The 24,418-nt window shown below is 45.2% G+C and overlaps 1 protein-coding gene across 3 annotated transcripts in view; it reads left to right on the top strand.

Moving 5' to 3' along the window:
• The window catches only part of LOC118401438 (KN motif and ankyrin repeat domain-containing protein 3-like), a 43,207-nt gene that overhangs the window by 8,378 nt on the left and 10,411 nt on the right, over positions 1–24,418 (top strand). Inside the window, exons 1-6 of one of the 3 annotated variants that reach the window (XM_035798939.2) lie at positions 4,961–5,371; positions 14,493–14,581; positions 14,718–16,604; positions 16,762–16,864; positions 16,999–17,238; positions 24,216–24,306. In XM_035798939.2, the coding sequence (XP_035654832.1) occupies positions 14,545–14,581; positions 14,718–16,604; positions 16,762–16,864; positions 16,999–17,238; positions 24,216–24,306 (2,358 nt within the window). In that variant the 5' untranslated portion in view covers positions 4,961–5,371; positions 14,493–14,544. Of the gene's footprint in view, positions 1–4,960; positions 5,372–13,726; positions 14,333–14,492; positions 14,582–14,717; positions 16,605–16,761; positions 16,865–16,998; positions 17,239–24,215; positions 24,307–24,418 lie in introns of those variants that run through there. The other 2 variants (XM_052475160.1, XM_035798938.1) reach the window with 2 other exon arrangements.

The following is a 24,418-nucleotide window of genomic DNA, read 5'->3' as shown; positions in this document are numbered from 1 at the left end:
GGCCTAGGAACAATGGGTTAACTGCCTGTTCAGGGGCAGAACGACAGATTTGTACCTTGTCAGCTTGGGGGTTTGAACTTGCAACCTTCCAGTTACTAGGCCAACGCTCTAACCACTAAAATAGTGATTATGATAGATTGATTTTTATGATAAGTTTAATGCTAGCTAGCATCTTACCTTGGCTTTGTCAGGACCCGGTTACGAACCCGGGTCTCTGGAGTGAGAAACAGTCACTTAACCAACTGAGCCACGAATAGTCGGCAGAACCCAGAAGATGAGGCAGACACAGCAGTACTTGAGACGGTGTATTTAATGAAGTAAAAAGTGAAGTTCTTCAGGAAAACATGTAACTCCACAACCTCAAAAGGAACTCCACAAGAACAAAGGTAATCCTCCAAGACAAAAAAGGTAAATCCACAAGGTGGAAGGTATAGCACAAAAAGCCTCAAAAGATACTCAAAAACAAACAAACAAGAACAAAAAACAGAATTCCACAAGAGAGTCCACCGGGATCAACAAGAGTTCACAGAGTACTAGGGCTGGGTTCTAACATACAAACACAGAGCAAAGAACTGAGGAAAACAAAGGGTTTAAATACAATCAGGGGAAACGAGGCACAGGTGCAAATAATAATGGGGATCAAGGGAAAACAAAAGGCACAATGGGGGCATCTAGTGACCAAAAACCGGAACAACCCTGGCCAAATCCTGACAGGCATCTTACTGCATTTGCTTAATAGGCAGGCTCCTCGTGGAGTGCAATGAGAGGCAGGTGGTTAGAGCGTTGGACTAGTTAGCTGTAAGGTTGCAAGATTGAATCCCGGAGCTGACAAGGTAAAAATCTGTCGTTCTGCCCCTGAACAGGCAGTTAACCCACTGTTCCTAGGCCGTCATTGAACATAAGAATGTGTTCTTAACTGACTTGCCTAGTTAAATAAAGGTGTAAAAAAAAAAAAAAAACATTGGCCAAATCGGTGTCCAAAAATACCGGCCCTAATTAATCGGCCATTCCTATTAATCAGTCGACCTCTCGAGCATACTGCTTAATGGGCTTTCATTACACTGAAACATTATCAAATTGAATCTATCTTGGATATTAGATTGAGTCCCTACTACACGATATACAGTGTGTGAGAATAAATGAGCTAAAAATACCCATGTAAACTCGACAAGGTCTGGGGGAGAGAGCCTATTTACTAATTGAATCTAGTGCCTTGAGATGCTGTTTATTCCCGTTTAAAGTGCAATCAGCTGCTTCTAACAATTTCCCCAATGCCACTTTTTGAAACACTTAAAGGGATAATTTGGGATATATTTTAAGGCTCCTGAGTGGCGCAGTCTAAGGCACTGCACCTCAGTTCTAGAGGTGTCACTACAGACCCTGGTTCGATCCTGGTCTGTATCACAACCTGTGATCGGGAGTCCCAAGTGGCCCATTGTCGTCTGGGTTAGGGGAGGGTTTGGCCAGGGTTGGTTGTCATTGTAAAATAATAATTTGTTTTTAATCGACTTGCCTAGTTAAATATACAGTAAATATACAGCATGATTTTCAGCTTTACTTTGAGGTGAGCAGAGCTTACATATTGCCGTTTTTGTTAAGTCTTGGATCTGGAGAAGGTTTTCCCACAAATCAACTGTCCCTATCCTCCTCTATAAACTTGAAGTAAAGATGTTGGTGTATAAGGGTAATTTGCACCAGTAAAGGAAATAACTGATTAATAAACAGGTTTTGGAGTGTGGTTTTAGACCATTGCGGCTAGCTGCCATCTGGTCTTTTTACTGGAGGTATGAAAATAAAACATCTGGAGGCTTCATTTGCTACTGTTGTGAAGAAGGCAAATGTTTCAGTCTCAAATGATTCAGTGTCTATGCTGCATGCAGCTCCTAGGCTTGCCAAATGGGTCAATAAGATCATGTTTCCAGAGACCTAGACATTAGGCTATGTTTTTATTGCATCATTTATTGGACCATTCCAAGTCCAGTCAAGTCATTTTTTCAGTTTTCTTAGTTGACAATATAACAGTTTGAAAATAAACAATTTGAAAAAGTAAAGTAGTTAATTCAATCTCAGTACAGTAACTTGGGTTGAAGTTGAACAGTAAGATGTTGCAGAACCATGGCACTCATTTTAATTTGATCAACTTTCTCTCCAGTGACATTACAGACAGTACATGTCAGAATGTCTTACCATTTCTGTTTTCCACTAAGGCCTATATGAGGACCCTTGCTGAGGAGCTAGACCTTCAGACCATTTTAGAAAGAGCTTGGGCAGTACATTGAGACCATTGTAAAATCTGCATGCAAATAGCTCCACTTTGAGTGTGGTGCTTGGAGCCAACATGGTGTCTGGGTGGGAAGACAAGGTCCTGTTAGACTGGGTTTTGTACTTGGCCTTCCAAACACCATTCAAAGCCACGGACTTCCCCAATGCCTGATTGAATTCACTTTGTGACATTTTGAACCCTTTGGGGAGGGAGAGTGAGAGGGAACGGGAATGGGAGATTGAACAAGGAACAAGGAGACCACAGAAAACTTTTGCAAACAGCCTCACCACCGAAGTGGCATAATGCCTCATTGTGGAGCTTGAATGTGTGTGGGGGAGGGGGGGATGCATGTGATGTTTGATACCCAAGTTGATAGTTAAAAGATTGGGTTTTAGTCTAGAAGCGTATTTAAGGCTGTAAGGGCAAAACTTTGGACTGCAATGTGTTTGTGTATCTCAAAATCCCTCATTGACATCAACGCATGATTTACGAGACAGAATTACGGATACGGATGTGGCCCTAAATACCTGGGGAAACATCTGGTGGCAGGGGGGTATTTCTGTGAACTTCCCAGGCACTTCATGCTGTGTACACATTTGCATGTCTAATTTCTGCATTATGTGTCGTGATGGGATGCTTGGAAGCCAGGAAAAGACCAGGAGCTGTAGTGGATTTGCGTTAATGTGTGTTTGTGTTAGAGGTCGACCGATTAATCGGAATGGCCGATTAATTAGGGCCGATTTCAAGTTATCATAACAATCGGAAATCGGTACTTTTGGGCACCAATTTGCCAATTGTTATTATTATTGTTTTTATATATATTTTTTTTAATAACTTTAATTAACTAGGCAAGTCGGTTAAGAACATATTTATCACGCACTTATTTTCAATGACGGCCGAAGAACGGTGCGTTAACTGCCTTGTTCAGGGGCAGAACGACAGATTTTCACCTTGTCAGCTCGGGGGATCCAATTTTGCAACCTTACAGTTAACTAGTCCAACGCAATAACGACCTGCCTCTCTCTCGTTGCACTCCACAAGGAGTGCCTGTTATGCGAATGCAGTAAGCCAAGGTAAGCTGCTAGCTAGCATTAAACTTATCTTCTAAAAAACAATCAATCATAACCACTAGTTAACTACACATGGTTGATGATGTTACTAGATATTATCTAGCGTGTCCTGCGTTGCATATAATCTGACTGAGCATACAAGCATACAAGTATCTAAGTATCTGACTGAGCGGTGGTAAGCAGAAGCAGGCGCGTAAACATTCATTCAAACAGCACTTTTGTGCGTTTTGCCAGCAGCTCTTCGTTGTGTGTCAAGCATTGCTCTGTTTATGACTTCAAGCCTATCAACTCCCGAGATGAGGCTAGTGTAACCGAAGTGAAATGGCTTGCTAGTTACCCGGCGCTAATAGCGTTTCAAACGTCACTCGCTCTGAGCCTTCTAGTAGTTGTTCCCCTTGCTCTGCATGGGTAACGCTGCTTCGATGGTGGCTGTTGTCGTTGTGTTGCTGGTTTGAGCCCAGGGAGGAGCGAGGAGAGGGACGGCAGCTATACTGTTACACTGGCAATACTAAAGTGCCTGTAAGAACATCCAATAGTCAAAGGTTAATGAAATACAAATGGTATAGAGTGAAATAGTCCTATAATTCCTATAATAACTACAACCTAAAACTTCTTACCTGGGAATATTGAAGACTCATGTTAAAAGGAACCACCAGCTTTCATATGTTCTCATGTTCTGAGCAAGGAACTGAAACGTTAGCTTTCTTACATAGCACATATTGCACTTTTACTTTCTTCTCCAACACTTTGTTTTTGCATTATTTAAACCAAATTGAACATGTTTCATTATTTACTTTAGGCTAAATTGATTTTATTGATGTATTATATTAACTTAAAATAAGTGTTCATTCAGTATTGTGGTAATTGTCATTATTACAAATAAAAAACAAAAGAAATCGGCCGATTGATCGGTATCGGCCTTTTGGGTCCTCCAATAATCGGTATCGGTATTGAAAAATCATAATCGGTCGACCTCTAGTTTGCGTTCCTGTGTGCACGCCTGTGTGTTCTTGTTTTGCAGAAACTTAGGCTGCTTTTCGACAGTAAAAGCAGTGTAACACTTGTGTACATCCCCTTTGTTTATACTAGGGAAATTGTGTTTCCAAAGCTAGAGCTGACAGTGAGAACTTGTGAAGAGCAGAATCAACAACCTCTTCATAACCAAAATAGTTGCTTTGTGAGAAGGTGTTAAAGTTCACAGTTAGACATTGTTACGTAAATTACAGCTGAAAAGTAACAGTAGCCTGGCTTTGGCTCAGTGAGAGACGGGTACCGGCCCATGTAGATGGAAACGATAAAAGTGAGCCTTTTTGGTAAAACAGAGGTTAATCCTGTATGGCAATACACAAGTAGTGTGTTTGTTCAGCTCCTCGTTTTTGCTTGTCTTCTCCCTGGATTTTTCTTCTGGTGTCACAGGAAGCAGCTTTTTGGCCTTAGCGATGGGTTTCCTGTCAGGATTGGAGCGGCCCTGAGTTCCTACTGCGAGACAATAGGAGGTTTCCCCTGTGGGCCGGGTGCTGTTCTCAGACCTCCTTCCCTTCAGGAAACTGCAGATTTATCCCAGCAGCTGAGCTGTACTGAGCTGAGCCACACTGACTCAAACAAGGATTAGAGTGAGGCACTACCCTATGAGTGTGTGTCTCTTCTGAATGGGGCTTTTGTTATGTTCAGTAGTCTGATGGTAAAGATGAGCCTGTAGTTGTGGTGGGGTGGGCTGGAAGGATGAAGGAATAGCCTTGTCCAATAAGCCCCGAATCTGGGTTAATAAGTGTGGGCTGATCTGGAGTGACTATCGTCTATCTGTGGAGCTAGAAGCCTTGCTTTCTCTATTGTCAGCCGGGTTTGCTGTTGACCTTCTCCTTTGGGGGAAAAGGGAGGTGGTGGCCGGGATGAGGTCACTTTTCCAAAACATGGCTCCTGCCATGTAGCCAGCAGCCCTCGGCCAGAACACTTCCTGTTGAAAAGCAGCGCTGAAAAAGTATTCTTCAGTGTTAGAATTATGGTGAATGCCGGGGAAACAGCCACCTCAGTGATGACGGTAATGGTAGAGAGTCGTTATGTTAAACAGGATAACAAATCTTTATAGAAACCCTCAACAGCTATTGGAAATATGTGCAATTGCTTAGTTTATAGTAGCTTGGCTTCAATTTGTAGAGTATTCCAGTGTGTCCGAATCCAATGACGGCTTTACAAAGTTAAACCCTTCTATTATTTTTAATTTGACTTACAGCCATAGGCATTTGTTTTTGTCATTTATGGGATCATATGACATGATCTACAAGATTGCAACAACAACATAGAACATTGTGTAACAGGCAGTTGCGCTTGCATGTGTCTGTGTGTGCGGTCACATCATGCGGGTGTATGTGTGTGTGACATGGCTGTGGCTGTGGCTCACTGCTGTTGATGAAACAAAGGGGGGATACCTAGTCAGTTGTTCAACTGAATGCCTTCAACTGAAATGTGTCTTCCACATTTAACCCTACTCCTCTGAATCAGAGAGGTGCCGGGGGCTGCATTAATCGACATCCACGTCCTCGGTGCCTGGGGAACAGTGGGTTAACTGCCTTGCTCAGGGGCAGAACGACAGATTTTTACCTTTACAGCTCGGGATTTGAACCAGCAACCTTTCAGTTACTGGCCCAACGCTCTAACCACTAGGCAGAGGGATGTGGCTTCTCCCTCTGATTGTGTGTGTGTTGTAATTTGGTGCCTGTCATCAGGACCTGGAAAAACATCTTGAACGGGCCTGTTTGTGCTGAGTGGGAGCTGGTGACACGAAGTAAGGAGGAGTGAGGGAAGGAGTGGGTGGCATAGAGGCTCGGCTACATGTCTATTTTACACTCCTCTAATCTGAGGAGAGGGAGTGGGTGGGATGGAGGCTACGTGTCTATGTTACACTCTTCTGATCTGAGGAACAGGCATCTGGGGCAAATCTGAGACACTTGGAATTTGGCGGTTGCTAATACCTGACTAAGGGTTTCTTTGTGTTTATCTAAGTGTTGTCGATCCTGCCTCGTTACCCCTGGCTTTTTCACAAATCAAATCAAATTTTATTTGTCACATACACATGGTTAGCAGATGTTAAATGCGAGTGTAGCGAAATGCTTGTGCTTCTAGTTCCGACAATGCAGTGATAACCAACAAGTAATCTAACTAACAATTCCAAAACTACTGTCTTATACACAGTGTAAGGGGATAAGGAACATGTACATAAGGATATATGAATGAGTGATGGTACAGAGCAGCATACAGTAGATGGTATCGAGTACAGTATATACATATGAGATGAGTGTGTAGACAAAGTAAACAAAGTGGCATAGTTAAAGTGGCTAGTGATACATGTGTTACATAAGGATGCAGTCGATGATGTAGAGTACAGCATATACATATGCATATGAGATGAATAATGTAGGGTAAGTAACATTATATAAGGTAGCATTGTTTAAAGTGGCTAGTGATATATTTACATAATTCCCATCAATTCCCATTATTAAAATGGCTGGAGTTGGGTCAGTGTCAATGACAGTGTGTTGGCAGCAGCCACTCACTGTTAGTGGTGGCTGTTTAACAGTCTGATGGCCTTGAGATAGAAGCTGTTTTTCAGTCTCTCGGTCCCAGCTTTGATGCACCTGTACTGACCTCGCCTTCTGGATGATAGCGGGGTGAACAGGCAGTGGTTCGGGTGGTTGATGTCCTTGATGATCTTTATGGCCTTCCTGTAACAACGGGTGGTGTAGGTGTCCTGGAGGGCAGGTAGTTTGCCCCCGGTGATGCGTTGTGCAGTCCTCACTACCCTCTGGAGAGCCTTACGGTTGAGGGCGGAGCAGTTGCCGTACCAGGCGGTGATACAGCCCGCCAGGATGCTCTCGATTGTGCATCTGTAGAAGTTTGTGAGTGCTTTTGGTGACAAGCCGAATTTCTTCAGCCTCCTGAGGTTGAATAGGCGCTGCTGCGCCTTCTTCACGACGCTGTCAGTGTGAGTGGACCAATTCAGTTTGTCTGTGATGTGTATGCCGAGGAACTTAAAACTAGCTACCCTCTCCACTACTGTTCCATCGATGTGGATAGGGGGTGTTCCCTCTGCTGTTTCCTGAAGTCCACAATCATCTCCTTAGTTTTGTTGACGTTGAGTGTGAGGTTATTTTCCTGACACCACACTCCGAGGGCCCTCACCTCCTCCCTGTAGGCCGTCTCGTCGTTGTTGGTAATCAAGCCTACCACTGTTGTGTCGTCCGCAAACTTGATGATTGAGTTGGAGGCGTGCGTGGCCACGCAGTCGTGGGTGAACAGGGAGTACAGGAGAGGGCTCAGAACGCACCCTTGTGGGGCCCCCGTGTTGAGGATCAGCGGGGAGGAGATGTTGTTGCCTACCCTCACCACCTGGGGGCGGCCCGTCAGGAAGTCCAGTACCCAGTTGCACAGGGCGGGTCGAGACCCAGGGTCTCGAGCTTGATGACGAGCTTGGAGGGTACTATGGTGTTGAATGCCGAGCTGTAGTCGATGAATAGCATTCTCACATAGGTATTCCTCTTGTCCAGGTGGGTTAGGGCAGTGTGCAGTGTGGTTGAGATTGCATCGTCTGTGGACCTATTTGGGCGGTAAGCAAATTGGAGTGGGTCTAGGGTGTCAGGTAGGGTGGAGGTGATATGGTCCTTGACTAGTCTCTCAAAGCACTTCATGATGACGGAAGTGAGTGCTACGGGCGGTAGTCGTTTAGCTCAGTTACCTTAGCTTTCTTGGGAACAGGAACAATGGTGGCCCTCTTGAAGCATGTGGGAACAGCAGACTGGTATAGGGATTGATTGAATATGTCCGTAAACACACCGGCCAGCTGGTCTGCGCATGCTCTGAGGGCGCGGCTGGGGATGCCGTCTGGGCCTGCAGCCTTGCGAGGGTTAACACGTTTAAATGTCTTACTCACCTCGGCTGCAGGGAAGGAGAGACCGCATGTTTCCGTTGCAGGCCGTGTCAGTGGCACTGTATTGTCCTCAAAGCGGGCAAAAAAGTTATTTAGTCTGCCTGGGAGCAAGACATCCTGGTCCGTGACTGGGCTGGATTTCATCTTGTAGTCCGTGATTGACTGTAGACCCTGCCACATGCCTCTTGTGTCTGAGCCGTTGAATTGAGATTCCACTTTGTCTCTGTACTGACGCTTAGCTTGTTTAATAGCCTTGCGGAGGGAATAGCTGCACTGTTTGTATTCAGTCATGTTGCCAGACACCTTGCCCTGATTAAAAGCAGTGGTTCGCGCTTTCAGTTTCACGCGAATGCTGCCATCAATCCACGGTTTCTGGTTAGGGAATGTTTTTATCGTTGCTATGGGAACGACATCTTCGACGCACGTTCTAATGAACTCGCACACCGAATCAGCGTATTCGTCAATATTCCCATCTGACGCAATACGAAACATGTCCCAGTCCACGTGATGGAAGCAGTCTTGGAGTGTAGAGTCAGCTTGGTCTGACCAGCGTTGGACAGACCTCAGCGTGGGAGCCTCTTGTTTTAATTTCTGCCTGTAGGCAGGGATCAGCAAAATGGAGTCGTGGTCAGCTTTTCCGAAAGGGGCGGGGCAGGGCCTTATATGCGTCGCGGAAGTTAGAGTAACAATGATCCAAGGTTTTACCACCCCTGGTTGCGCAATCGATATGCTGATAAAATTTAGGGAGTCTTGTTTTCAGATTGGCTTTGTTAAAATCCCCAGCTACAATGAATGCAGCCTCCGGATAAATGTTTTCCAGTTTGCAAAGAGTTAAATAAAGTTTGTTCAGAGCCATCGATGTGTCTGCTTGGGGGGATATATACGGCTGTGATTATAATCGAAGAGAATTCTCTTGGAAGATAATGCGGTCTACATTTGATTGTGAGGAATTCTAAATCAGGTGAACAGAAGGATTTGAGTTCCTGTATGTTTCCTTCATCACACCATGTCCCGTTAGTCATGAGGCATACGCCCCCGCCACTCTTCTTACCAGAGAGATGTTTGTTTCTGTCCGCGCGATGCGTGGAGAAACCCGTTGGCTGCACCGCCCTGGATAGCGTCTTCCCAGTAAGCCATGTTTCCGTAAAGCAGAGAACGTTGCAGTCTCTGATGTCCCTCTGGAATGCCACCCTTGCTCGGATTTCATCAACCTTGTTGTCGAGAGACTGGACATTGGCAAGAAGAATACTGGGAAGTGGTGCGCGATGTGCCCTTTTTCGGAGTCTGACCAGAACACCGCCGCGTTTCCCTCTTTTTCGTAGTCGTTTCCTTGGGTCGCTGCAAGCGATCCATTCCGTTGTCCTGTTTGTAAGGCAGAACACAGGATCCGCGTCGCGGAAAACATATTCTTGGTCGTACTGATGGTGAGTTGACGCTGATCTTATATTCAGTAGTTCTTCTCGACTGTATGTAATGAAACCTAAGATGACCTGGGGTACTAATGTAAGAAATAACACGTAAAAAAACAAAAAACTGCATAGTTTCCTAGGAACGCGAAGCGAGGCGGCCATCTCAGTCGGCGCCGGAAGTCGGAGGTTGGTTATGAGTTTGTGGCTGTGTAGATAACCTAATCCTTCCAACATGATGATATGTGCAACAGTGGCAATTGTTACTGAGTGGACTATCCTGGCTAAATAAAATAAATTAGTTGTTTGGAAGTTGAGATGATTTAGAGATTGGTTAATCTGCGCAGCACCTTGACTAATTTGACTGGATGTTGTGAAGAAGGCCTTGGAGTTATACCAGACTGGAAATTGAAATCCTGGCCCTAGTAAAGTTATAGGCTATAACTAAGGCCCAGAGTTTTCCCTAGCCAGGAAAATGTTTTTGCTAGATGGCCTTAGAACCCTGTGTTTGAAGGAGAGGGTTTTCCCTCTGGCTGGAACAACGAAGCGGTGACAGCAGGCATGTCTGAAGCTAACCAGAGTCCCCCAGACCAATCTCCACTTGAAGTCTCAGGCTAATGGCCAGTGTCAGTGGATGGCATTCTCTTGTGATAAGCTTGGCTTCGTGAGATGAAGGGGAGGGGCTGTAGAGACTAGCCTCTGCAATCAGTTTTTGTGTTTTATTTTAATCCAATGCCTTGCTTTGTGGAATATTAATGTAGGCTACGCTGGGCTTTGCTGTCAGTGTCAACATTTTGTGCATAGCTTCTCCTTGAATTACAACGAGAGATTACAGAAAATCCATGTATTTGGAGATGTTTTTTAATTTATCCTTCTATGTTATCACAACTACCATGTAGGTCTACATGTCCCAGCCTGGTCCATGCTAGCAAGTTGTGAGAGGGAAGTGTGGTGGAATGTGCCAGAGGCTATAGGGAAACAGAATCTGTGTGTTTGTGTGTTAGGGTGCTCTGACCCTGTGTCGATCTCTCTTTCTTAGTCTAGTTATCTAAGGAAATGTGACCCACAACTCTGAACTCTGTATATGTGTTGGTGTGTATGTTAGCTTTTCTACGAGAGTTGTCATTCTGGGTCGGTGAGAGAAATAACATACTACTTTAGCTATGAAGGCTTTAAAAACCCCACCCCAGACCAATGTAGGAAATTGCTTTTCAACAAGGGGTGAATTCAGAAATATTGCTAAATGGATTCTCTCTACTTGTCATTTGCAAAGCACGCTGTCTTGTAAGCCATGTGAGAACTTATGTGACCGACTGGCTCAATTCGGTCTTCTGTAGCAAAATTTGAAATTGTGTTTTTTACATTGGATAAAAGTAAAGACTCAGAGCTAGAAAGTATATATCGAACACAACAGTTGAGGAACAATGGGAAAGTAATTCTGCTTTGAAAGTTGATAAACTTGTAACCCCACTTTTGAGAAAATGTTCCTTGAATGTTTTGGTACACCTACTGGAAAGCTCTTCGTTGTCTACACTCATTCAGCATCGTCACACCCTCTTAAGCATTAGCCCCACCAGTCTCTTTATGGATTCACTTGAGGCCATGTGCTAAACAACCAAAGATTTCAATACTGGTTTATACTACGTCTATTGACATGTCTGTAGACAGTTGTCGCAGTGACATCATGAACATTCTATTGTTGTTCGACATCAAACTTGTCGTTGTTCTTATGAAAAAATATAAACACAAAAATGACAGGCTGCATGACATCAGCAGCCTGGTGGTCCAAAATAGCATAACTGGTTTATTTTAACACCAATAAACCCATCCGTTTAAAAATGAATTTAGTATATGTCAATCTAGCAAACCAGGCATCTAAAAGCAACTTTCTAAACAATGTTTTGGTTCGTTTCTAGCTTGTTAGCTGGCTAGCTAAAGTTAGGTTAAGTTAGCTTAAGTTAGCTGGCTAGCCAGTTCATATAATTACCATATCATATAGCTGACAATGTCTTAACTTTAGCTAATTTGTATTCATTATTACAGGAAAATAAACTCACAACAAGATCATTATTTGCAAGTTAATGGCGAGCTATAATTTCAGAAAATAGCTTATGGTTGTGAGTGTGACAAAATAAAAGTTGGGCATTCTACCGGAGAATTTTAGAACTGGGTCTCGTTGGCCTAACGTTTATAACCTAATCTGACTTTGGTGCAGGTCATGTTGTTCTTCACATTACTGTCTCTGGTAAATACACACTATATCAAATAAAAGACAGGTTTATTTGTCACATGCACAGGATATAGAAGGTGTTAGCTACCAGGCTATAACTATCTTTTTTTCCTTCTCATTTACAACTGTGAACTGGCCAAGATAAAGGAAAGCAGTGGGCCAAAAACAACAACACAGAGTTACACATGGGATAAACAAATGTACAGTCAATAATACAATAGAAAAATCTGTATATAGTGTGTGCAAATGAAGTAAGGATGTAAGACAATAAATAGGCCATAGTGGTGAAGTAATTACAATTTAGTAATTAACACTGTGGTGAGAGATGTGCAGATGAAGATGTGCAAATTGAAGTACTGGTGTGCAAAAGAGCAGATTTAACCAAGACAAATATGGGATGAAATAGGTAGTTGGTTGGATGGATGGGCTATTTACAGATGGGCTGTGTACAGCTGCAGCGATCGGTAAGGTGCTCTGACAGCTGATGCTTAAGGATAGTGAGGGAGATATCAGTCTCCAACTTCAGGGATTTTAAAAATGAGTTCCAGTCATTGGCAGCAGAACTGGAAGGAAAGGCAGCCAAAGCAGGTGTTGGCTTTGGGGATGACCAGTGCAATATACCTGCTGGAGCGTGTGCTACGGGTGGGTGTTGCTATGGTGACCAGTGAGTTGAGATAAGATGGAGCTTTACCTAGCAAAGACATGTAGATGAGCTGGAGGCAGTGGGTTTGGCGACAAATATGTACAGTCGTGGCCAAAAGTTTTGAGAATGACACAAATATTAATTTCCACAAAGTTTGCTGCTTCAGTGTCTTTAGATATTTTTTGTCAGATGTTACTATGGAATACTGAAGTATAATTACAAGCATTTCATAAGTGTCAAAGGCTTTTATTGACAATTACATGAAATTGATTCAAAGAGTCAATATTTGCAGTGTTGACCCTTCATTTTCAAGACCTCTGCAATCTGCCCTGGCATGCTGCCAATGAACTTCTGGGCCACATCCTGACTGATGGCAGCCCATTCTTGCATAAGCAATGCTTGGAGTGGTGCTCCATCATACTGGAAAAGGCATTGTTCGTCACCAAATTGTTCCTGGGTGGTTGGGAGAAGTTGCTCTCGGAGGATGTGTTGGTACCATTTTTTATTAATGGCTGTGTTCTTAGGCAAAATTGTGAGTGAGCCCACTCCCTTGGCTGAGAAGCAACATCCAGTTTGCTGAGTAGAGTGTTGGAGGTTATTTTGTAAATTACATCACTGAAGTCAATGATTGGTAGGATATGCAAATGGCTCTAAAAAATAATAATATTGCTACACAGATCATACACGTAACATTAGCTAGCTAGCTAACAGTACGCTTTAACTTGCAATGTAAACAGCTTTCTGACAACATTAGAAACGTATAATATCTGAAAATGTAGCTAGCTAGACTCTCTTACCGTATACGTGGATGAATGCTTCTCCCTCTCTGTCATGGATGCCGTGGTTGCCCTTATTTTGACAATGTAATCCGGAGACAGCTGTTTTATACAACAGTGTGTTCTTTTCTAGACTCCCTCCATGTTATTTGCAATCAAATGCCAGAATTTTCTCCAACTCCTTAGCTATCATACTCAGCTTCCACCGGGCATTCCACTGAATTCAAAACTCGGACCTCCATAAAGTGGAGAGTGGAGAGCATTAAGCAACATTATCACAGTTCTTTGTGATATCTTTCAAAAAAGCCTTTTTGAAAAGGATTACCTACACATACTGAGCAGCTATTGTTATAGACAGAAGCAATCATATCTAGTGGGAAGGTTCCTGTCTTTTTTTCGTAGCCAAACCAACTAGGTTTATGAAAATGTTTGTTCATATTTACAGATAGCGTACACGTTTGTTTTTAAGTCACATGAAAGTTCACATGTTCCAGAAGGCATTTCTGCCAAAAATGCATTTTTATAAAATGCAGGATTATTTTCAGGTGCATCATTTTTCCATTGATTATCCTAAAGTCTCTCAGACCATGAGAAACAAGATTCTCTAGTATGGTGAAATTAAGATTGAGATCTTTGGCCTGAATGCCAAGCGTCACGTCTGGAGGAAACCTGGCACCATCCCTAAGGTGAAGCATGGTGGTGGCAGCGTCATGCGGTGGGGATGTTTTTCAGCGGCATTGACTGGGAGACTAGTCAGGATTGAGGGAAAGATAAACGGAGCAAAGTATAGAGAGATCCTTGATGAAAACCTGCTCCGACCCGAAGTACACAGCCAAGACAATGCACGAGTGGCTTCGGGACAAGTCTACGAAGATCCTTGAGTGGCCCAGCCAGAGCCTGGACTTGAACCTGATCAAACATCTCTGGAGAGACCTGAAAATAGCTGCAGCGACGCTCCCTATCCAACCTGTACAGAACCTGAGAGGATCTGCAGAGAAGAATGGGAGAAACTCCCCAAATACAGTGTGCCAAACTGAATACTTATATAAATGTGATATTTCCTTTTTAGAATAAGGCTGTAACATAACAAAATGTGTAAAAAGTCAAGGGGTCTGAAAACGATCCTCAGAAACACACATACAGTACACAGGTATCTGAGTCTCTGTGTCCATTCTCTGCCCAGGTTGTGAGTCGATTCTCTGGGGGCTTCTGCTGAAAGGTGTCAGTCCACAACCATGACTCAGTCTGTGCAGGTCAACCCAAAGCTGCCTGGTAAGCACATTTCACCTCTATTCTTTTCATTAGACGTTCAGTTCCTGCTGGTATTTAACAATTCATTATGTGGTAACAAATTATGGATATAGTCTAATTGCTACCTGTTATTATAATGTTTTATTGCGGCTTGCAGATCTGGGCGCACCGTTTCTATACTCCAGTCGGGAAGAGGCGGATCAACAGGGCTCTTATTCGGTCCAGACACCGTATGGCTTCCAGCTAGACCTGGACTTCCTCAAGTATGTGGAGGAAATAGAAAGCGGCCACCACGTCCGACGGGCACCCGTAAACTCCCGCAGGTCATCCCGGGGGGTCAAAGTCTCCCAGCGGAGCCCGAGTGTGGGGGGACGCGCCAGCGGCTGGACCTCCACAGAGTCCCTCTCCTCGCCCGCCAGCGAAGATGGTCGAGTGCCCCCTCCCCCGCCCCCACGGAATCGCATTGGCTCTGCTCCCAGTGAGGGGCAACCCCTGTCCTCGCTATCTGTCCTCAGCCCTCCTCTCTCTGCCGGCGCCAAAGTGCCACCACCACCTCCACTACGTAACTCCAGAGTAGAGAGGACCCTCCTGGAGACCAGCCTGAGACTGCAGCAGGAGCAGAGCCATCAGCACCAAAATGGCACCCGTTTCCAGCTCTCAGACCCACCAAAGAAAAACCCCAGGACTGCCCCTACCCATGTCACCCCAGCTAGTGCAGCAGCCAGCGTGGATGGACAGCTCTTGCACCTGTCCTCTGCCTCTCCCAGCCCATCTCAGAGTAGCCTGCACAGACCCAGTCCCCACACCTCCGGTAAGAGCACCCCGGCCTCTAGCACCGGAATGACTACTCTGCCCCCCAGCCAATTGCAGACGGTGAGAGAACAGATGGCCACTGCCCTGAAGCAACTGAAGGAGATGGAGGAGCGAGTGAAGGGTGTCCCAGTGCTGGAAAGAGAGGTGGCCAAGCTACAGGCTGAGAAAGACATGCTCCTGCTGGCACTGCAGGAGAAGAAGACCTTGGTGGCCCAACAACAGGCTACAACAGTAGTCAGCAGTACTAATACCACGACGTTGGACGCAGGCACACGGAGTCAGGAACGTCCTATTTTATCCCCTAAGAGTCCCAGATGTCCAAAGAGTCCCAGTAAATTAGGGGACCTCAGAAAGCTGACAGAGAAGTTCGAAGGCAAGACAGAAAAAGATGGAGCACGTTCTGAGAAAGTTCCGGAAAAGGTTGTGGAGAAGAAGTCTGTGGCCATCGGGGACGACATGTTGCTGGATGCTGGGGTCTTCTACTACAGCCTGGGCACCAAGGACGCCTCAGAGGGCACACTGCAGATGGACGTCTGCGAGAAAGGAATGGCCACGGAGGCGCCGGCCATCCGCGAGGAGGGGGTGCAGGCTGTAGTGGAGACAGAGGAGGCCTCAGTTTGGGTGATGGAATCCCAGCTGGGCCTAAGCAGCGATGCCCAGAGGGAGATCGACAACCTACAGGACAACATCAAGTTCCAGCAGGAGTCCATCTCGGTTCTGGAGGGGCGACTTGGCCAGGCTGACGAGGTCCTGGCGGTGCTCAAAGCCCAGGAGAATGAAAGGAAGTCCAAGGCAACGTCCGAAAAGGGGGTCCTTGTCAAACCAGACTCTGCCCATGCCCAAGTGGGGACTGAAGCCTCTACAATGTTCGCACCAGCTTCACAGAATGTCGCAGTCTCCTGTTGTCCTGAGGTGGTTGACGCATGTGTAGGTGAGGATTTGAGAGCCAGATATTACGACCAGAGCACTCAGACTGACTCTGTGGAGATCCCTGCAGAAGCGGAATCAACCCCAGTAGTACTGGTCAGCACTGGAAGTCAATGGGAGAATCTGTACATGGAGGAGGACATAGAGCAGAAAGCTCCAGTCACTGCGCTGAAGAGGAGACAGACGACCATCGCGGAGTACAAGGTCAACCCTGGCAAGGAGACGGTCAGTTTACCCAAAGGAAAGGGAGTGAAAGAGGAGGAAATGGCGCCCAGCACTCCAACAACTGCAACAACGGTTGGAAGTGAGTGCCAAGTGTATTTATTTAACTGTTATACAATAGTACTTCATATAAAAGATAAATGATTCCCCCACACTAATAAAGCAGGTATAAAAGTAATATAGAATTCAATGTACTAGCATACTGGTTGGGTCACTCGCCACATCCGTTGTGGCCACAGGTATGTTGAAATCAATCATGAAGAAGAAGGATGGGAGTAGTTCCAGTGAATCACGCAGCAGCGGCAAGAAAAGCTTGCAGTTTGTTGGCATTCTCAACGGGGGGTAAGTGGTGCTTTGCCATCAATGAATGTGTCAAGTAGCACATATTACCATTACACTGACAATACACGGGCCATATTCGAAGGAAATTATGACCAATCTTAAAGATAACTAACTCGACATGTGCTTCTGTCCAGGTATGAGTCGACATCTAGTGAAGACGAGGAGGATGATGATGAGGAAGAGGGGAGTTCCTCAGGTGGCAGTGAAGTAGGTGATTGCTCAGACGGTAGTGATGATGAAGATGCAGCGGCCGCTCTGGAGGAGACCTCCGATGAGGAGAGGAGCATGAATATGGATGACACCGATAGTGATGATGTGGCCTTAGCAGCAGGGACTGGAGCCACTGAGGAGATTCCAGAAAAAGTGAAAGAGAAGTATGCTTGATTATGGCTACAGCTCATAGAAGTCAGTGGTGGCAGATACAGTGCCTTCAGAAAGTATTCACATCCCTTGATCCCTTGACAAAGTGGGATTCAAAGGGATTGCATTTTATTTTATTTTTTTCAACGATCTACACAAAATACTCTGTCATGTCAAAGTGGAAGAAAAATTCTAACATTTGTATAAAAAAAAATCGAAATAAAACACTAATATCTTGATTAGATAAGGATTCAACTCCCTGAGTCAATACAGTAGAATCACATTTGGCAGCGATTACAGCTGTGAGTCTATCTGGATAAATCTCTTAGAGCTTTCCACACCTGGATTGTGCAATATTTTCCCTTTATTCTTTAGCAAATTCTTAAAGCTCTGACAAATTGGTTGTTGATCATTGCTAGACAACCATTTTCAGGTCTTGCCATAGATTGTCAAGCAGATTTAAGTCAAAGCTGTAACTTGGCCACTCAGGAACATTCACTGTCTTCTTGGTAAGCAACTCCAGTGTAGTTTAGGCCTTGTGTTTTAGATTATTGTCCTGCTGAAAGGTGAATTCATCTCCAGTGGCATGTATTCATGAATGCCAAGAGAAACCAGGCTACCCCAAAAAATGTACCAAGATGTCTCTCTGTGTTTCATAAATTTCCTTCAATTCGCAGAGGCTGAATGTATCTCACTGGAGAAAGCATCCGAGCGAACAAAACAGCGCCCCTCTGTCTCAGTATGTCACGTGTCTATCTGATGCTGTCTGGTCAGAAACAGTATGACATTGTTGCATAGCATTAAATGCAAGGTAAGCCAGTGAGTGTTTGGTCTCCTTTGATATAAAAATGAATAAAGAAATAGACAATCGGCATTGAGATAAAATCAGTGAGCTCAGCTGTGAATGGTCTTGGCATACCAAAAAAGGGGTCAAGGGAAGCAAGTTTAGATTTGGAGACCAATCCCATCACAAGCCAAACTTCATTATTGACAGACAAAAACTTGAATTGTTGCGTCTAGTTGTGTTGTTGTCCTCTGGTGGCTAACTAAAATCATCCCTTTCCTAAATTAGCCATCGGTAGGGATTTGGACATTTTCCGTACTGGCCAATAATTATAACGATGATTATGATCCAACCATAAATTCATACATTGTGCCCCTGGCCCGAAAAGATGGAAATTCTAGATGTAGTATTCTAATGTTAACTAGTTGGCCTGGTTGCCCATGAAAGGAAGCAAGCGAGCAAGTATTTTAGCCAGGTAGCCTAGGACAACCAAAGCTAAAAGTGGGTACTGTATGACAGAGTCATACACCGTTTAGGCAACATGAAGGAGGAGGGTGGCATTGGCGTTTCTCTACAAGTGGGGTGAGTCAACATGTTTTTTTAGTGCAAATCTATACCATGGATATCCACGTCATATTTAGCTTATGTTGATTTGACTAAATATTTTTTGGTATATTTTAGTTGTCACTGTATTAGACTAAGCATAGGTGATTAGATGTTGTTGAAGTTGAAATGGTGCTGGAATAGTGGCGGCAGCTCCTGTTTTCTTTGCGACTTGCGGTAAATCTCCATGGTTCTAAATCAATAGTTGTTTAATAGTCCGAAATGTCGGAAACATTATTTTGCTTGTGTGGTTTAATTCATGTGTGGTTGAATTTATTCTGCCACTGTGTCTTCTTATTGTCTCGGTCTTAGGCCTATATATATCACAATGTCAAGGCATATGAACTAACAGGTTATAGAGCAAACAATGCAATTATCACAACACATAGGTTGTAAATATGGCTGATTTTACCCATGCACTGTTCATCTCCTGGTGTCTGATGGAAAGCAGACTGAACCAGGTTTTCCTCAACGATTACAAACATACCCATATCATGATGCAACTAAAATATGTAGAGTGGTATTCAGTAATGTGTTGTACCGCCCCGCAGCACTCACTTTCGTCATCATGAAGTGCTTTGAGAGACTAGTCAAGGACCATATCACCTCCACCCTACCTGACACCTTAGACCCACTCTGATTTGCTTACCGCCCCGATAGGTCCACAGACGACGCAATCGCAACCACACTGCACACTGCCCTAACCCATCTGGACAAGAGGAATACCTATGTGAGAATGCTGTTCATCGACTACAGCTCAGCATTTAACACCATAGTACCCTCCAAACTTCGTCTTCAAGCTCAAGACCCTGGGTCTCGACCCCGCCCTGTGCAACTGGGTACTGGACTTCCTGACGGGCCGCCCCCAGGTGGTGAGTGTAGGTAACAACATCTCCACCTTGCTGATCCTCAACACTGGGGCCCCACGAGGGTGCGTTCTGAGCCCTCTCCTGTACTCCCTGTTCACCCACGACTGCGTGGCCATGCACTCCTCCAACTCAATCATCAAGTTTGCGGATGACACTACAGTGGTAGGCTTGATTACCAACAACGACGAGACGGCCTACAGGGAGGAGGTGAGGGCCCTCGGAGTGTGGTGTCAGGAAAATAACCTCACACTCAACGTCAACTAAAACAAAGGAGATGATCGTGGGCTTCAGGAAACAGCAGAGGGAGCACCCCTCTATCCACATCGACGGGAAAAGCAGTCACTAACTTCTACAGATGCACAATCGAGAGCATCCTGTCGGGCTGTATCACCGCCTGGTATGGCAACTGCTCCGCCTACAAACGTAAGGCCCTCCAGAGGGTAGTGAGGTCTGCACAACGCATCACCGGGGGCAAACTAACTGCCCTCCAGGACACCTTCACCACCCGATGTCACAGGAAGGCCATAAAGATTATCAAGGACAACAACCACCTGAGCCACTGCCTGTTCACCCCGCTATCATCCAGAAGGCGAGGTCAGTACAGGTGCATCAAAGCAGGGACAGAGAGACTGAAAAACAGCTTCTATCTCAAGGCCATCAGACTGTTAAACAGCCACCACTAACATTGAGTGGCTGCTACCAACATACTGACTCAACTCCAGCTCATTTTAATAATGGAAATGGATGGAAATTGATGTAAAAAAATGTATTACTAGCCACTTTAAACAATGCCACTTAATATAATGTTTACATAACCTACATTACTCATCTCATATTCTTTATCCCTTTACACTTTTGTGTATAAGGTAGTAGTTGTGGAATTTTTAGGTTAGATTACTCGTTGGTTATTACTGCATTGTCGGAACTAGAAGCACAAGCATTTCGCTACACTCGCATTAACATCTGCTAACCATGTGTATGTGACAAATAAAATTAGATTTGTATTGGATATGCCCCAAACATAACACCAAATTTTTGCAGTATTACTTTAGTGCCTTGTTGCAAACAGGATGCATGTTTTGGAATTATAACGACACAGGGCGAGACCCAGATGCAGACACAGGAGGCAGATTGTTAGAGTCTCTGATATTTATTAAAATACAAGGGGCAGGCAATAGGCAGGTTGAGGACAGGCAGAAGTTCATTAACGAGTCCGAAGGATACAAGCAGGCTCGAGGTCAGGGCAGGCTGAATGGTCAGGCAGGCGGGCTCAGTGTCGGGGCAGGCAGAATAGGTCGGAACTGGGAGTGCTAGAAAACGAAGACTAGGAAAACAGGAGCACGGAAAAACACGCTGGTAGGCTTGACGAGATAAGACGAACCGACAACAGACAAACAGAGAACAGGTATAAATTCACTGGGGATAATGGGGAGGAGGAACGCCACCTGAAGGGGTGTGGAGACGAGCACAAAGACAGGTAAAACAGATCAGGGTGTGACAGTACCCCTCTAGGGGCGCCACCTGGTGTGCTACCTGGGCGCATACCTGGTTGACCGGGGTGCATGTGGGGACAGTCGGCGATGAGGGCCGGGTCCAGGATGTCCTTAAGGCGGACCCAGCACCTCTCCGCCGGGCCATAACTCTCACAGGGGCAACAGAAGATGAACAGCAGTGGGACTAAGGACTTTAGAGATGGGGAAAGGACCAATAAAACGGGGAAGGTTTACTGGACTCCACCCAGAGGGGCAGGTCCCGCATACACAGCCATACCCTCTGCCCGAGACAATAGCGGGGAGCTGGAGTTCGGTGGTGGTCGTCTTGTCAAGAATACCTGGAGGTGGTCTTGAGAAGAGCAGACCGAGCTCTCTTCTTGGTATGCCGACAGTGGCGGACGAACATCTGGGCCGAGGGTATGTTGATCTCTTCTCTTGCTCTGGGAAGAGCGGGGGCTGATACCCTATGGACTCGATGGGCGAGAGCCCAGTGGCCAAGCAGTGAAGAGTGTTCCTGGGCGTACTCCACCCACACAAGTTGCCGGCTCCAGGTGGTGGGGTTGGTCGAGACGAGGCACCTAAGCGTCGTCTCCAGGTCTTGATTGGCATGTTCCATCTGGCCGTTGGACTGGGGATGAAACCCGGAGGACAGGCTGGCTGACGACCCAATGAGGGTGCAGAGCTCCTTCCAGAATCGGGACGAGAATTGAGGACCACAATCAGACACAATGTCGACAGTGACTCCATGGATTCGGAAGACGTGCTGCACCATGACCTGGGCCGTCTCCTTGGCTGAAGGTAACTTGGGGAGAGGGATGAAATGGGCGGCTTTAGAGAACCTATCCACTACTGTCAGGATAATGGTGTTGCCATCAGACGGAGGAAGCCCAGTGACAAAATCCAGGGATATATGGGACCAGAGGAACAGGGAGTGACTGAAGGAGGCCAGCCGGAGCTTGCCGCGGAGTCTTAATCTGAGCACACACCGTGCATGCGGCGACGAAGGCTGAGACGTCAAGAACCTTAGTGGGCCACCAAAGCATTGTCGGAGGAAGGCCAGGGTTCGACGGGAGTCGGGATGGCAGCTGAGTTTGGAGGGATGAGCCCATTCCAGGACCTGAGATCGGACCAAATCAGGGACAAACATCCAGTTAGCCTGGCTCTCGATACCCCAGACAACTGTAGTTGCAAGACATGAGGTAGGGAGGATGGTCTCAGAGTCAGAAGGTGTGGCAGCGGGACTATACAGGTGAGAGAGAGCATCCGGCTTCACATTCTTGGACCCTGGGCAGTAGGAGATGGTGAAGTTGAACCTGGTGAATAGCAGAGCCCACTGGGCCTGCCTAGAGTTAAGGCGCTTGGCGATGCGAAGATATTCTAAATTCTTATGGTCGGTCCACACCAAAAATGGATGTTCCGCCCCTTCCAGCCAGTGCCTCTACTCCTCCAACACCATCTTGACAGTCAGAAGCTCCCGTTTTCCTACGTCGTAGTTTCTCTCAGCGGGGTTGAGACGATGGGACAGGAAGGCACAGGGATGCAGCTTTTGGTCCTGGGCAGACCTCTGGGACAGGACGGAGCCCACTCCAACGTCAGAAGCGTTGACCTCAACCACGAACTGACGGGACGGGTCTCGATGGATGAGAATGGGGGCTGTAGTAAACCGATGCTTAAGGTTCAAAAACACCATGTCTACAGCTGGGTACCATGTGAACGGCCCCTTGGGAGAAGTGAGTGCAAAGAGGGGAGCAGCCAGGGTGCTGTAGCCCTGAATGAAGCGGCGGTAGAAATCCCAAATCCACCACCTCTCTCACCTTTTCATGATATATCTGAACATTCCCTTCAGCGATGACGTATCCCAGAAAGGAGACAGTGGAGCGGTGAATTCACACTTCTCTGCTTTCATGAACAACTGGTTCTCTAGGAGGCGCTGAAGAACTTGTCGGACATGGAGAACGTGTTCTTGAGCAGAACAGCAGAAAACAAGGATGTTGTCGAGGTAGACAAACACAAATCAATTCAACATGTCACGAAGCACATAGTTGATAAAAGGCCCTGGAACACTGCCGGAGCGTCCAAACGGCATGACCAGGTACTCATAGTGTCTACTAGCTGTGTTGAAGGCCGTCTTCCACTCCGTGGTTGCCCCCTGGAGAGGTTTGAAAGTCAAGGAGAGGAGTGGTGTCATTGAGGCCCCGGTAGTTGATACATGGACGTAGGGTCTTGTCCTTTTTTTCCACGAAGAAGAACCTTTCGCTGGCAGAGAAGGCAGAAGGATGAATGCTCCCAGCAGCCAGAGAGTCCTCAGTGGTCTCAGGGCCAGACAGGGAATATTGTTATTCTGTACAGGCATCCTTATTTTTCACCCGTCTACTAATAGGTGCCCTTCTCTGTGAGGCATTGGAAAACCTCCCTGGTCTTTGTGGTTGAATCTGTTTGAAATTCATTGCTCTGCATTTCAGATAATCGTATGTGTGGTACAGAGATTTAAAAAATCATAAACACTATTATTGCACACAGAGTGAGTCCATGCAACTTATATGACTTGTTAAGCACATTTTTACTCCTGAACTTATTTAGGCTTTCCATAACAAATACATATTGACTCAAGACATTTCAGCTTTTAAATTTTTTTTTTCATTAATTAATTGTTCAGGAGTAAATTAATTAAGTAATTAATTGTTAACATTTTGAAAAAGATAATTCCACTTTGACATTAATGAGGTATTGTGTGTAGGACAATGACAAAAAAAATCAGGCTGTACAACAACAAAATCTAGAAAAAGTCAAGGCATGTGAATACTTCCTGAAAAAATGTAAATCAGATTCAACATAATTTTAAAGGGATAATTAACAGAATTTTCATATTTTGTTGATAGTTTGCTTTCCTTGAAAGAAGTCTTTTGGTAGTAAAACTTGAATCCTTTATTTTGGTTTGTAGCCTATAGGTAGCCTGAATTTTTAAAAGATAGCATAAATGCCAAATAAGTAATGGGAGCAAATCAGTCCTGAATTAACATATGAAACCCTAATATCTCAAAGTTATTTCGCAACATTATCATCTGTGAAGCTATGCATCTGTATAATATTGCCGAGCAATTATAGCCAAGATGTTTACAAAAATTAGTTGAATACTTTTTATAGGAGCCTCATCCATTGGCTAACTGCACAAGTGTTAGATCCCCGTTTGTCACGACCCATAGATAACTTCCACATCTAATTGCAGTAATCCTTTGTCCTAGGTTTGAGCTGAGTGCAAAAATGCGTGAAGCTTGTCTCATTTTGAAGAACCATCTGAATGATGATGTCAAAACACTGAAGAGTAAAGAAGTGGTGAGTTTCAGCATGCCTCTAATTCCTCTGTTTGATAATATCCTGGAAATCTTAAATTTCCCATACAATTTCCGGTTAGTTTTTTTCCAAAATGCACATAATCTCTCAAGTG

The sequence above is a fragment of the Oncorhynchus keta genome, chromosome 22 (assembly GCF_023373465.1).
Source record: "Oncorhynchus keta strain PuntledgeMale-10-30-2019 chromosome 22, Oket_V2, whole genome shotgun sequence".
In the NCBI taxonomy this organism is placed as follows: domain Eukaryota; kingdom Metazoa; phylum Chordata; class Actinopteri; order Salmoniformes; family Salmonidae; genus Oncorhynchus; species Oncorhynchus keta.
The sequence above is the reverse complement of the archived record's forward strand: the minus strand, read 5'-3'. Positions and strand labels throughout refer to the sequence as shown.